This window comes from Alligator mississippiensis, chromosome 3 (genome assembly GCF_030867095.1).
Source record: "Alligator mississippiensis isolate rAllMis1 chromosome 3, rAllMis1, whole genome shotgun sequence".
Classification (NCBI taxonomy): domain Eukaryota; kingdom Metazoa; phylum Chordata; order Crocodylia; family Alligatoridae; genus Alligator; species Alligator mississippiensis.
In genome coordinates this window covers 165,449,847-165,463,957 of record NC_081826.1, presented here as the reverse complement: position 1 = coordinate 165,463,957, position 14,111 = coordinate 165,449,847, and the positions used below count along the sequence as shown (strand labels likewise).

At 43.2% G+C, this 14,111-nt stretch overlaps 1 protein-coding gene across 1 annotated transcript in view; it reads right to left on the bottom strand.

Moving 5' to 3' along the window:
• Nucleotides 1-10,587, bottom strand: part of SHOC1 (shortage in chiasmata 1) — a 102,848-nt gene extending 92,261 nt beyond the window's left edge. The window contains exons 1-3 of the mRNA XM_059723540.1: nt 10,379-10,587; nt 9,085-9,169; nt 344-473 (exon numbers count right to left, since the gene is read on the bottom strand). Of these exons, the coding sequence (XP_059579523.1) occupies nt 344-473; nt 9,085-9,132 (178 nt within the window). The 5' untranslated portion in view covers nt 9,133-9,169; nt 10,379-10,587. The remainder of the gene's footprint in view (nt 1-343; nt 474-9,084; nt 9,170-10,378) is intronic.
• Nucleotides 10,588-14,111: the final 3,524 nt, after the last annotated feature.

Sequence of the window (14,111 nt, the reverse complement as noted above, 5' to 3'; positions counted from 1 at the left end):
CTGCCCTAGTTATGCTGCTGTTCAGAACTGTTTGCATCCTGTTTATACTGGATGATCTGTTATGTTTATCTGCCCAATTAATTTGTAAGATCCTCAGATTTTCCTACAAGTAAAACAAGATGCTCATGTATTGTGATATATATAATTGAATATGCATTATATCCATGCACCTGTTACTTCAGTAGTATATGCAATTTTATCTTCAGATATTGTGAGTCAGCACACTGTGAACACCAGAACTAGTACTTCAACCAGAAGCATCAATTCTGATTGTTGTAGCTACCAGTTTTTCATCTTGTTCAAAATGAATCTGAACTAAAAATTAGAGATAAGTATAACCTACTTCTAGTCCAAGGCCTCCTATACTTGTCATCAGCAAAGACTCCACTATGGTAATAATTCTCCTCATGATGTAAACAGGGAGGAATGTAAAGTGATAATCGGTCAATGAAAAATGTCTGCCTTGCCATATTCTGCAGAAAAAATAATAAGATATAATTATGAAATATACTGTTCTATCATTTCTCCTTTTGAATAGTACATCTCAAACAGTCCCAATGGTTTGAACTGCACAGTACTGTAAATGTGGAAGAGTCTGGCCCAGGAGAAAATCTTTAATTTGCCGAGCCAGATGGTTAGCTACTAATCTTCACGTGAGCATGTGCAAAACTGCACATCCGCCTTGTTGTGCCTGCCCATTAAAGCTTCAGTTACCCTTATATTCAGCAACACTAGTATAAATCTGTTGAACAAACTAGGACATGCACATGCATAGAAGCCATTTTAAGGATTCCTATCGTGTCTGCGGTCAATACTCCAATTTTTAAAAATAGCAGTTGTCTTATGCCAATATGAGCTCACTACATCTTTCTGTCTTCTTAAATTGTAATAGGTATTTAGTTACATTTTAATTCTGCAGACCCAATGTAAAACTCTACAGGCTATTGATCCTGCTCACAAGCCTACTAAATAGTCTACTATTTAATGCTGAGGTTGGTACTGATGTAAATTTCCATTTAAGACCAGATTTCATGAACTGTCCCTACTCCTGTGCCACAAAGACCCACAAACAGCACAAAAATAAGGAGGATGAGAGGACTACTGAGGAGCTTAAGGAGGAATGGGTAGCATGCAGAGAAAGAAAAAAAGAAATCTAAAAAAGGAGCTCAGAGTGATGAGCAGGACAGTAACTGACAGTATAAAGATGATAATTTGGGAGGAGGCAGATTTCCATGACCTAGAACTAGGACAGATGTTTGGAAAAGGCAAAGGTAGATAGCAGAAACACATACTGGAGAATACTATTGAGGAGGCTAGACACCTATTTGTTACCACATCTATGCTCTCTGCCCCACTTAGAAATGTCTCTCAGATCTGGGACAGAAGTTCAATAAAGTGATTTAATCTACATCAGTTAAGTCTGATACTACATCCATACAGGTTTCTCTTAAACCAGTTCTGCCATTTTGAAAGCAGTTTATGTGCACTGAATTTCTAGTGTGTTACAGATTTGAACCAGTTTCTAATCACTTATACCAGTTTATGTGTAATTTTTGTCCCTGGCCTCAGTTTTTAGAATTTTAGCAATGCACTGCCAGCCTCACTGCCACTACTCAGTTGGAGGATCTGGCTCTGGTTTGTAATGATGGAACTCAGCTGACAAACCAGAGATGTTTGTTAACTGGGGAGGCTGGCAGAGCCAGCTTGGTTAACTTGGTTAGTTGCATTCCTGACAGCTCTTTGGAGTCAATGAGCTCTCCTGTCTTAGTTGCAATAAACTGGAAAAGAGGAATGCAAAGCAAAAGGCACTAGCATGGATGCCTCCTCTGAAAGGATATAATTACTGACATGTAACCAACTCAGTCATGTCAACCCCTACAGTAGAACACAAGCCTTCTACTACAATTGCCTGCTCCTTTCAAGTAGAAAGCAAAAAATGCTCCTGTGTATTTTTTTTCCTAAAAGGCTCCATCGAAATCCAACAAAACATGTTACTGATTGAATGCACTCTCTTGTGTGCATGACAAACAAAGTGTGAGAGTTCCACAGACTGCCCCCTTTTCTACCAGGTCTAAGAGCAGAAGATAGAAACTGGAAACTGAACCAAGGTTCGCTGTATGTTGCTGAAGAGACAGAGGACTTCTGCCTGCACACTAGACCTAACTAATTAAAACTTTTTCCTAACCCACCTGCATGTACTGTAAAAAAAAAATGTATAATGAAATTCTGAGCAGACATAAAAAAAACCCCAGTTACAAAACAATGATACAAATTTCTTGTCCTAACACTTATATATTCTGATGACATAATTGCTAAAACGTACTGCACAGACTACATGATAATGTGCATTTAGATAATTTGCCAGCTGGTGATTAAATGGAAATTACTAGCAAAATAAATGCCATCAGTAAAGTGACAAAGTTCAGCAAGAAAATGTAAACATGGGTGTGCAGTTTTCTGAGAATTATGTTAGCCTAATTGTTTAGAATTAAACTGATTTTCAATCAACAAAGTTTGGAAATGGGAACAAATGTATCCTATGGGTATGTTAACATATAGTGGCTTGAAAAAAAGGAAAATGTACATTTTTTGTAAAATTAAAAAAAATAAAATATTACTGTGAATGTATGGTTTAAGGTGATCCACTTTAGAAAATTAATTAGCATATACCACATATTGCTTTTCTGTCAAATTTGTAAATGTCTTTCTTATGTTTAAGGACTAATACTGACATATGCATGATTCTTAACCAACATAAACAAATGATTACTTTTCTATAATATTCACGTTGTCATCAGAAACACTGTGAATTTTATAGTTCCATTACAATCTATTAGCTCTTCTCCATGATAAGCTAAGGAGGCGAAGTCTGGAGGTCTAGAAAGGCCAGTTTGCAATCTCCTATAAGAACAGTCTTATTAGTACAGAGAATATGATTAACAGATAAAGTTATACTATGTGAAACATCAAGCCTACTTCATAATTCAGTTGGATAAGACAACATGTAAAGTAAGAACAGGCCATGAAAGAAACAAGAAACGAGTACATTAAGAATAGAACTCCCTACAAAATTGGACCACTAGAATGAGCAAGAGCCAGAGAAAGGGATTTAGAGTAAAATCTGATTAATTTGTCTCTTCAAGGGGGATTGGTAATGATGACTAATTATCTTTGAGTAATTTTGAGAAGTTAGCCATTCTCAACTTTTTGCAAGATATATTTTGCATCCCATATGGAAACACAGTAAATAATTATTGTTGACATTTATAATGAAGAAAAGATAGATTGCCAAAATTCTAAGGGCAAACTATGCATATCTAGCTTGCCATATGAGAACAGCAGAACCTCAAATACAAGCTGAGTTTTTTTTCCCTTAACTGGCATGGGGAAAAAGGCCCCTTATCTTGTAATTGCATACAAAGAAATCTCACTTAATACATTATCTATCATTAAACTGCTTTCAGCAGAAGTTTTTGTTCAGTACTGGACACCAACTATTGATTAATGTAACCAACACTGAGCATGACTATTAGAACATATGGCCCACAATGGGCAAACATAATGATGGGAACCTACCACAAGAATAGGTTAGCGTAGACCACTTGAATAAAACATATGGTAGTGCCCATTAAGCGCAGTCCCCCTCACCAATGACTTTTTCTCAAGTCATGGTGAACCACAACACTGCATACTCTGGTCAGGCCCAGCTCAGTGAGCTGTGTGGTAAATCATGAGCCTTTGATTTTGGATATATACCATGCATAGTTTATACTACATACAAGTAGGTGCCAAAGTGCTGCTCAAAAGTGTGTTTAGGGATTATCTGTGCTAAAACTTATAGCAGTTTAAAAAATAAGGTAACATGCATCAACTATGGCTGAATTAAGTGCCTAGGTACTATATGCAAATTGCTATAACCATATTTAATTTCAAGGTTATTGTTTTCAACATTGGTGACACGTAGGGGTGCACGTGCACCCCATGAGATTGGCCGTGCACTCCCTAGAAGTGCCAGCCACGAAACCGGAAGTGCTAAAGGAAGTGCACTTCCAGTTTTGCTACTGGCTCGGTGATTGACCGTGGGGGACCCTCATCTTCCCCGGTTGGCAACCTGGTGCCCCCCCAAACTCAGGAGGCACCAGTCGCTCATGGTCTTCAAATCTGCTCTTCACTTCCACATGCTCAGGGAGAGCAGGATCTGACAGTAAAGAGAAGGGGAAGGGGCTGCCAGGGGAAAAAGTTGGGGGGAAGCAGAGAGCAAAGGGCTACTGATCCCCCGGATTTATATTCCCTGATGTAGCTGTGGGAAGGGGACAAATTCATCTCTCAAAAACATAATCCTTGAAGCACAGGGCAAAGCCATACCATCTCACAAGAAAAGCAGTCAACGGGCAAGGAAGCCCCCCTGGCTTAATAAGGAACTGTTGGACCTCATTAAGCTCAAAAGAGTAGCCTACACCAGCTGGAAAACATGAAGGATTACCAAAGAGGATAGGATTACTCTGCACTCGCCTGCACCTATAGAGAGTGCTCAAGAAAAGCCAAGGCACAAATCAAACTCAGGCTAGCTATGGGAATCAAGGACAACAAAAAGTCCTTTTTCAGATACATGGGAAGTCAGAAACAGAACAAAGATAGCATTGGGCCCCTGCGAGATCCAATGGGCCAACTGACGCCTGACATCCAAGAAAGGGCCAATCTCCTAAATTACCTTTTTGCATAGGTTTTTCACCCTCCCAGGAGGATCACACTGTCAGGAACGGCAGAAACCAATCCGGGAGCGGGCGACGGGCCCAAAATTGATGTGGACCAGGTGAGAGAACACCTTGAGAAACTGCACGTTCACAATGCACCAGCCCAGACGGAATGCACCCAAAAGTTTTGAAGGAGTTGCCAGACATCATTGCATCCCCCTTGGCAGAGATATTTAAAAATTCATGGTGCTCAGGTGAGGTCCCAGATGACTGGAAAAGAGTCAAAGTGGTCCCTATCTACAAGAAAGGGAGGAGGGATGACCTGGGGAACTATAGACCAATCAGTCTTATGTCTGTCCCTGGAAAAATCCTGGAGAAAATTGTCAAGCGATCCATCAACGCCAGACTAACAGAAGGTAAGCTTCTGAATGCCAGCCAACATGGCTTTGTGACTGGCAGGTCTTGCCTGACCAACCTTATCTCCTTCTATGACCAGGTAACATGTGCCCTGAACAAGGGAGATAATGTGGACATCATATATCTGGATTTCAAGAACGTCTTTGACCTAGTTCCCCATGATGTCCTCATGGTTAATCTGGGGAACTGTGGCCTTGATCATCATACAGTCCGATGGCTAGGCAACAGGCTACGCTAGTTTGGTTGGACCCAAAGAGTACTAGCTGAAGGGAGAAAATCAACATGGTGTAGGGTGACCACTGGAGTCCCTCAGGGCTCGGTACTTGGGCCAGTACTCTTTAACATCTTCATCAGTGATCTGGATTCAGGAGTCAGATATGAACTGGCCAAGTTCGCGGATGATACCAAATTATGGGGGAGGGCGGTCACACAGCAGGACAGGCTAGGGATACAGGCTGACTTGGACACGCTCTAAAGGTGGGCTGACCCAAAACTGATGGCCTTCAATGCAGAGAAGTGTAAGGTGCTCAACCTCGGTAGGAAGAATCTCCAACATACTTACAGGCTCGCTAGCACCACGACTGAAAGGGACTTGTGGGTCTTGATTGACCACAAGATGAATATGAGAGACCAATGTGATGCTGTGGCTGGCAAAGCTAACCAAACTCTGGCGTACATCCATCGATGCATCTCAAGCAAAACCAGGGAAGTCATCTTCCCACTTTACTTGGCCCTGGTGAGACCGCAGCTGGAGTACTGTGTGCAGTTTTGGGCCCCCCACTTCAGGAAGGATGTGGAGAAGCTTGAGAGAGTCCAGAGGAGAGCCACTTATATGATCCTAGGCTTGGAGGGAAGGCCATACGAGGAAAGGCTGAGGGACTTGGGACTCTTCAGTATGGAGAAGAGAAGGCTTAGGGGGACTTGGTGGCAGCCTACAATTACATAGAGGGGTACATCAGGACCTGGGAGAACAGCTGTTCACCAGAGCTCCCCAAGGGATAACAAGGTCTAACAGCCACAAACTCTAGGAAGGCCAATATAGACTAGACATAAGAAAAAAGTTCTTTATGGTGCGCGTGTCCAGGGTCTGGAACAAACTCCCCCCCCCCCCCCACTCTACTCTTTCAAAAAACAGGTGGATATATTTCTTGCTGGGGTCACCTGATCCCAGCTGACTTCCCACCTATGGCAGGGGGGCTGGACCCAATGATCACATGAGGTCCCTTCCAGCCCCTGTCTCTGAAATGTATGAAATTCAAGGCCAACCTCCAATAATTAAATTCTATACCTGAAAAATTAAAACAAATTTATAAATCTATATATAGAATCTAATTATTGGGGGGTCATCTTATAATCAGGGTCATCTATTCAAGTAAATATGGTAATTAACTAGCTTTCATTGTATATGCTTGCTGCTCTCTCTCTTGTGATGTGGCTACTATTTGGCAATTATTTTTGATCCAGCAATGCACTGGATCACAAACTCCATATGAGATCTACTTAAGTTCTAAAATTTTAGTAGCATGATGGAAGTGGGGAGTGAGGAGCAATGGAACTGCAATTCAGAGCAGCCTATCACTGTACTGTCAAATATGTTTTAGTGGCTTAGATTATGGTCAAGCTGTTAGCTTCCCCCAGTGCATGTTCTGAAGTACAGGTCTCAAGAGGAGCACAACCAGGTGCCTGGTTGGAGAAGAAGTCAGGTATGTTACCATGAACTTCTCTTCCACCTATCCTGTCTGCTGTGTTCTGCCAGCATTTTTTTATTCCTCCAAAACTCAAAAAAGAAAAGACAAGATTGAATTTATCTTTAAATTTTCTTTTTTCAAAATAGTTTCTCTCCTCTTGTATGTTTTTCACTCACATTTCAGTCTTTTGCAGGCACTGTAGTAGTAACAGAAGGTTAAATCATCTATTGGAGACTACCGAAGGAATGTTTGCGTACTAGGGCTGGATATCAGCTTGAGTTTTCCAGCTTATCTAACTGGAGCTACAGAGTGAAATACTAGAAATTCAATGAAACACTAGAAAGATACTCTGCCATACAGCATAGTTGCACTATGGACTACTTTCTGCCTGCTGAAGAAAGGAATGTGGGCAGGGTATTTATGGCTATGGTCCTTTGTGTACCCTCAGGTATTTGCAGTGGAAGGAATGCAGGCTACATCTTTTTAAAGATGCTGCATACTGCACTGGCAATGAACTCTTAGAGGTACTATATCTTAATGCCTCTCTTTGCTGCTCATACACCAGAACTGTTGCCTCTAGGCACAGCACTTCACTGGAGGACCAGTTTGTGATTTGGCCTGCAGTTTTTAGAAAATTTGAAATGAGAGAAACTTATATTACAGTGGGACAATGTGCTTCAGTAGCAAGAAACTGAAACTTAATAACAAGAGGCAAGGATTTTTGGGGGGTGATATCTTTTCTTGGACCAGCTACATGGTCTTCAGGTCTGGGGAAGAAAGCAAGCACAGCGACTGTTGTGATTGTGCATGCTTCCTTCCCAACCATGCAGTTGGTCCAATAAAAGATATCACCCCTCAAAATCTTTGTTTCTTGCATAATTCCATCAATTGTGGATGAATTAAGTTGGATGATGACAGGTACAATGTCACTCTAACACTATTTAATAACATGCACAATTGAAGACAGGAGGAGAGCAAGACTTCATGAGGTTTGTGTGTCTTAATTTAGGCGTGTCAAGCTCATCTGACCCCACAGACTAGAGGCAGGGATGTGGGAGCGGTCTCCAGGCTGGATCTGGTCCACAGTCTGGCCATGCATGCTGGAGCCAGTCCACAGGGCCATTCTGGTGCAGGCACTGCATTAAGCATGTGCCCTGGACCAGCCCCATGTGCTGCTTGCAGCATGTTAACACTGGCTGTAGCCCCCAATGCTGCATCCAGCCTGCCCTGGCCCTGTGCATGGCATATAGGGTAGGTTGTGAATTGGATACTTCACACAGTTCATGGGGCCAGTCTGGAGTGTTTGCTGCATGTGGCCCTCACAGGGGCAGGTTTATGGGTCTGATCTGGACAAGCCCAGGATCCAGCCAGCAGGGCCAGTCTTATACAAGCACTGCATGTCTCTGTGCCCCAGCTTGGCCCTACACTTTGTGTCCAGCACACTGGCACCTGCCCCTACACGCTGCGTGCAGCATGTGCTGGCCCCAGACCAGTGTGGCACTTGGCATACAGGGCCAATCTAGAACTCATGCAACATGTGGCATCAACACCAAATTTGCCCTATATGCTGGATCTAGAACAGTGAGTCCGTGGGCCCAATCTGGATCAGCCCCGGATCCAGCATGCAGGGCTGGTCGTCAGAGTACACGTGCATGTCTGAGACCCACAGGCAGTACTGTGGTCAGGTGATAGGGCTCTGGATCTTTGACATCCTTATCTTAACTGATAAACATCTACAGAACTAAAATGCTCCTTGCAGCTAAAATGATGTCAACAAATATGTGCGTTCCATAGCCCTGAATTTCATTTAAAACACATAGTAGTAAATGCCTTTCCTAACATCACAGCATCAAGGGAGCATAAAATATTGAGAAATACTATTATACTGCATATTGAAGTAGAAAGAAAATTGGATTCATTCTCCAAAATAGGTACTTAAAGAATTTTTATGCTTTAAAAGCCACAGTACACTCTCTAAACTGAGCTACAAACAGGAACCTGGCTTTAAAACACTATCATAAGTGCAGCAGACCATCAAAGAGTGTGTTCTTCAGTTTTGGCAAATTCTACTTTGACTTGTATTAAAATGCTCACAATTGCTTCACCCTGACATGCCACTAAGAGAATTATAGTCTTGTGTATTGCAACAATGCTGTAAAAAAGAACTCATTTAAATTGAATCCTTAAATAATTTGTTCCTTTTTAAGATGTATACTAAGTGCTGCATGCAATTATTTCCAACACATTTCCTACAGAATGAGAAAAGCAAAACAATAAAACTGTACCTCATATAAATAGTCTACTGCACAATATTTAAAAGCTGCAAACATCATCTTTCTCGTTCTGCAATGTAGTCAAGACTTCACTTCTCTGAAACAAATGTAAGATAAGAATTTCTCACAAAGCTTTAGCACCACACCAAACCTTCACAACCGAGTGCTGTTATCTTAATTCAGTAAGACATTAACCTCTTAAGTCCTGTACATGGGGGTGGATCTAGAATTTTGGAAAAGGGGTGCATGGAGAGAGGTGCCTCATCACATATGAAACAACACATATTTTTCTTCAGTTAAAAAATAAAACTAGAAGATTTACTAATATGCTGGGGGCCTAAGACAGCGTTATTTAGTTTAAGATTGAAGCAAAAACAAATATAACTTCATTGGAATGAGTTAAAAAAACAATCTACAGGGCTGTGAAATAGGAGCTTCATTACAGGAGCAGCTAACAGCGGAACTGCAGAGCAAAGGCTAGCTTTTGTGTGAGGCAATATTAGTACCATTAAAAAGAAGAGAGAGGGTCCTTAACACCACTGGAAGGCAGAGTTTAGGAGAGGCCAAGTAGATTACAATGAGCCATGAAGCCAGTTGACCCCCCTCAACACTGCCTGACTAGAAAGGCTGCTGCCTCTGCCAGGCAGCTGTCTTTAAATTTTGGCTGGAGCAGGAATCAAAGGGAGGTGCCAGTGCCTCAGTGCACCCCCCTCCCTGCCATCCACCCCTGGTTCTGTACATGACGCAGACTTCAAGAGCCATTCCCTTTCATCTCTTTCCCCTTTTTTAACCATGCTTCTAGCCAATAAGGTTTCCAACCAGACATTTAAATGTTAGAAGACCTTTAAATTCCAATAAGACATTTCCAATAAGATGCAAGGCAAACCTAGAGGCATCTGCCTGGCTTTTCAGAGCGCCTGAAATGCTATGTCTGAGGTTTGAACAGATTCATTTCAATGGAGGGTGTGAGCACTGTCAGCTATTTCCTTGCTCCTCCTTCACCTAAGGAAGTACCAGGGCACAGGGCCTGTGGGATCCCCTGCCCCGGAGCTTTCTTAGCCTCTCTGCTCAGGCTGGTAAGCACCTCTCAGGGCGCGCCTATGTGAGATCAAGCACTTCTCAGGACGTCTGTGTGAGAGCATGAGAGAAAGGGTGGGGGGCATCACACAGGGCTACCCAACGGAGGGCGACCTGGGAAGGGCAGAAGCGAGCTTGCTTGGCCCTCTAGCAGGTCAGAGTCGCTACAGGGGGCGATTCCTGCTGCCGAAGGGCAGGGAGGGCCGCCAACGCTGCGGGACCCCCGTACCTCACGAGGGTCTTTTGTATGAAGAAGACACCCTTGCAGTTATGCAGGGCCAAGCGCTTCCACCGCCTGAGGAGAAGCTTCAAGAGGCGCCTCACAGACGTTCATGGGCAGCGGCGCCGCGCCGCCTACAACAGCGGCTCAGACAGCACCGCCCGCCTCACGCCCCCCGGAGGGCGGGAAACCCAGCCCCGCTCGGATTGACTGCATCATGCCCACGTTCCGCATCGCCACCGCCTTTCCCACCCCCTCCTCACCCTGCAGCCGCCAATCAGAGGAAGGCAGGGGCGGGGGGGAGGCGAAGCGTCAGGCACGTGATGTGCTTGGCAGGGCAGGGAGGGGAGCAGAGGGGTGCTTGGTGGCGGTGCACGTGGGACCTGCTGCCTTGGCACCTTCCTAGCCTGTCCCTGCGCAGCCTGGGGCTGCTCTGGGGCATAAAGCAGTCAGCCTCCAGGGCAGCTTAGGGCATCCCTTAAATGAGCAGGGACCTGGCGGGTGCAGTGGTGGTGTGTGTGGTGGCTGGCCCCACTCAGGGGGTTGCCTGGGGCCAATGCAGAGCCCAGCTTTTAAATTCAGGACAAAAGTTTTCAGGGTCTCCTGGGAGATCAGAGCGTGGTTCTGAAGCCCCTGCTTGTCTGAGGATGCAGGACAGTTGGTGTCCGCCTTCCCCTCCCTAAAGGGCAGATCTAGCTTAGTCCTGCCAATCTGCTGCCAAGCAGCTGCACCTTCCAGCTCCAGGCTCCAGAGCCCACACTATGCCCAGGCTGGCCTCCCCAGAGCTGTAGGGGCCGCAGGGCAGCATTTGACCGGTTTCTGCACAGTTACAGCTCCAGGAAGCGGTCAGGAATGGGGGCAGCTGCCTCACACAAAATCCCACTACATTGGCAGTTTCCCCTGCAGTGTGCATATAGGTCTTCTGCGTTTTCATTCCTGGTCCCAAGCACTAGCTTCTAACCAGATGATTGCTGGCTCTTAAGTGATGATAGCACCCTAGTGAAGAACAGGAGGGGTTTTTAAATTGAAAATTGGAGCCCCCTAACTTCTTGGGAGTGGCATCTCTGTATAAGCAAAGCAAGCAGCTGATTGGGGCTTGACTAAGCAAACTCCAACAATGTGCTAGAGCATTTTCTTCCTATCCAGCAGTCAGACGAAGTATCAGCTCAGCCCCACTACTACACAGCACTAGCAGGGTGAAAGGAAGGTGCTGGTAGAGCTGGTGACTCTTTTGTGGGACAAGAAATGTAGGCAAATTGTGAAATCTTTACAAGAGCTTGGGGTCTCTACCTACTTAGTAGGGTTTGGGTAGCTGTGATTTGGATTTGTTCTGGGAGATGATTGGTATATCCTTTGTAATTCATATCTTACATGCTACAGACTGAACCTTTCAAAGTAGAGGGCAAGGGAATTGATTCTCCTCACCTCATCTCAAGCTTGTTGTAGGAATTTACTACTGTCTCTTTCATTTAGAGATATTATGCATCACTTTCAACTTGAGGCATATTAGCTGTTTTCAGGCAGTGTCATGAAGAAAAAAGTAAAGGTATCATGTCTATAAATTCCATGAATTTAGGCAGAAAAAATGTTTAGTTTCTGTCACCCTAACTCAAAGGAGGAAAAGAATCTTAATTTGATTAGAATCCTGATGGTCAATACAAGAATTGAAAGGGAGAAAAAAAGGCAGAAGGATGAAGAACTGAAGTAAGAGGGTGAGAAAGAGGGAAGTTAGGAGAAGATTTGCACAAAGGGGCAAGCACATTGATACTAATGGAGAAAGGGGAGAGGAAGAGACCAGGTAAAGGAGGCTTAAACAAAGGCAACAGGAAAAATAGAATAAAAGGATGACATTTTAATAAAGCAACATTATTATTAAAAAGGGAAAGGACAATATTTAACAGAGAGAATAGGAGGTGGGGGATGTTGAGAGATGAAAACTGAAGAGAAAAGAGGCAGTGCTATAAAGAAATGTCTTGAAAGACAGTGAAAAGCAGTGCTGGGGTGGAGTGTTGTAACCATGATGATGCAGGAAATGAGAAAGAAGCAAGGTTTTTGAGAGCACTATCTTTTATTAGACCAACTGTATAGTAGGGAGACATTTTAAAGCTTTTCTACCATTTCTCCTTACTATACAATTGACCTAATAAAAGACATTACCAACCCCCCCCCAAAAAAAAATAAATACAAACAAACCTAAAACCAAGCAAACTAAACCTTTGCTTTTTCAAGACAGGATAGTAAGATTGTGAGGCTTTAAGAAAAACTAAATTGACCACCTAATAAACTAACAAACAAGTTAGGAAAATTAATATAGCAAAAATACATCACTGAGACTTCACTGAGTCAAATTATGATTTTTATTACACTATTATAAAGCTTCAATAACTCATAGAAACTCAATGGGTTTACTTCAGAATAACACCAGTGTAAAATCAACCAGAATCTGACCTTTGAAGTTTAAAAGAGATAAAATGTAGAAGGAAAAAAAAAATGCGTAAATATTTGTAGCCAGTGTTTCAAGTTAAATTTTATCGGAAGTTTTCTTCAAATGACAAAATACTTCCATGAATAATGATATGTTTACCTGTAAACATTTTTCTTATATATTTTGTAACATTACAAGATACATCCATCTCACATTTAGTCCTGTCTGCTTTTCCTTTATTCCTTTATCCTGAGGAGTTTTGTGTATGGACCAGGCACTCAGTGTGCAGTATCAGGGGGAATAAAAAAAAGAAAAGGTTCATACCCCAAAGAGCTATCCATCTATGAAAAAGACAACAGGAAAGAGAGAGGTACTGACAGATGGTGAATACAAGGAATCAATGAGAAATTATTGCTTGGCACACTAAGCAGTGATTTCAGCCTATCAGCAGCATAACAGATGTTAAGATTTTTATGGGCTTCAGGGCAAGTGAAAGATATAAGGGAAGATTTGGAAGAGGATAATGGCTTATATTTCCAGTTTTTTGTGAGGAGCTCCTTTTGTGTGTAAGAGGCAATGCAGGAGAAAGCCTGAAGGCACTTGTTTAAAAATTAGGTGGGACAGAGAAAGTAACATTGTGGTTTGATTAGTGGCAAAAGTCAATCCCTGGATACTGCATAAGAAAAGTAAGATTGTGAAGGGTCTTGAAGATGAAGACAACATGTAGTTTACGTTTGATGCCACTTTCTAAAAACACTGGTACGCTTTCAGAGATTTATTAGATTTCATTGATGTTAAGGCTGGAAGGGACCTTGCAAGATCATCGGGTTCAGCCCCCTGCCTAAAGGGCAGGCAGTCAGCAGGGGTCAAATGATCCCAGTCAGATAGGCATCCAAGAGTTTCTTAAAGGAATCCAGAGGAGGTGCTTGCACCACCTCTGGGAGAGAGTCTGTTCCAGGCCTTGGGGGCTTGGATAGTAAAGATGTTTTTCCTTATGTCCAGCCTAAAACGGTCTTCCAAGAGTTTGTGACCATTGGACCTAGTCTTCCTATGGGGTGCCCTGGTGAACAGATGTTCTCCCAGTTCATGATGCACGCCCCTTATATACGTATAGGCTAACACCAAGTCACCCCTGAGTTTTCACTTTTCCAGGCTGAAGAGTCCCGTGTCTCTTAGCCTGTCCTCATAAGGCCTGCTTTCTCAACCTGTAAGCATTTGCGTGGCTCTCCTCTGGACACTCTTGAGTTTTCCACATCCTTTCTGAATTGCAGAGTCCAAAACTGGACACGATACTCCACCTGCGGTCTCACCAAGGCT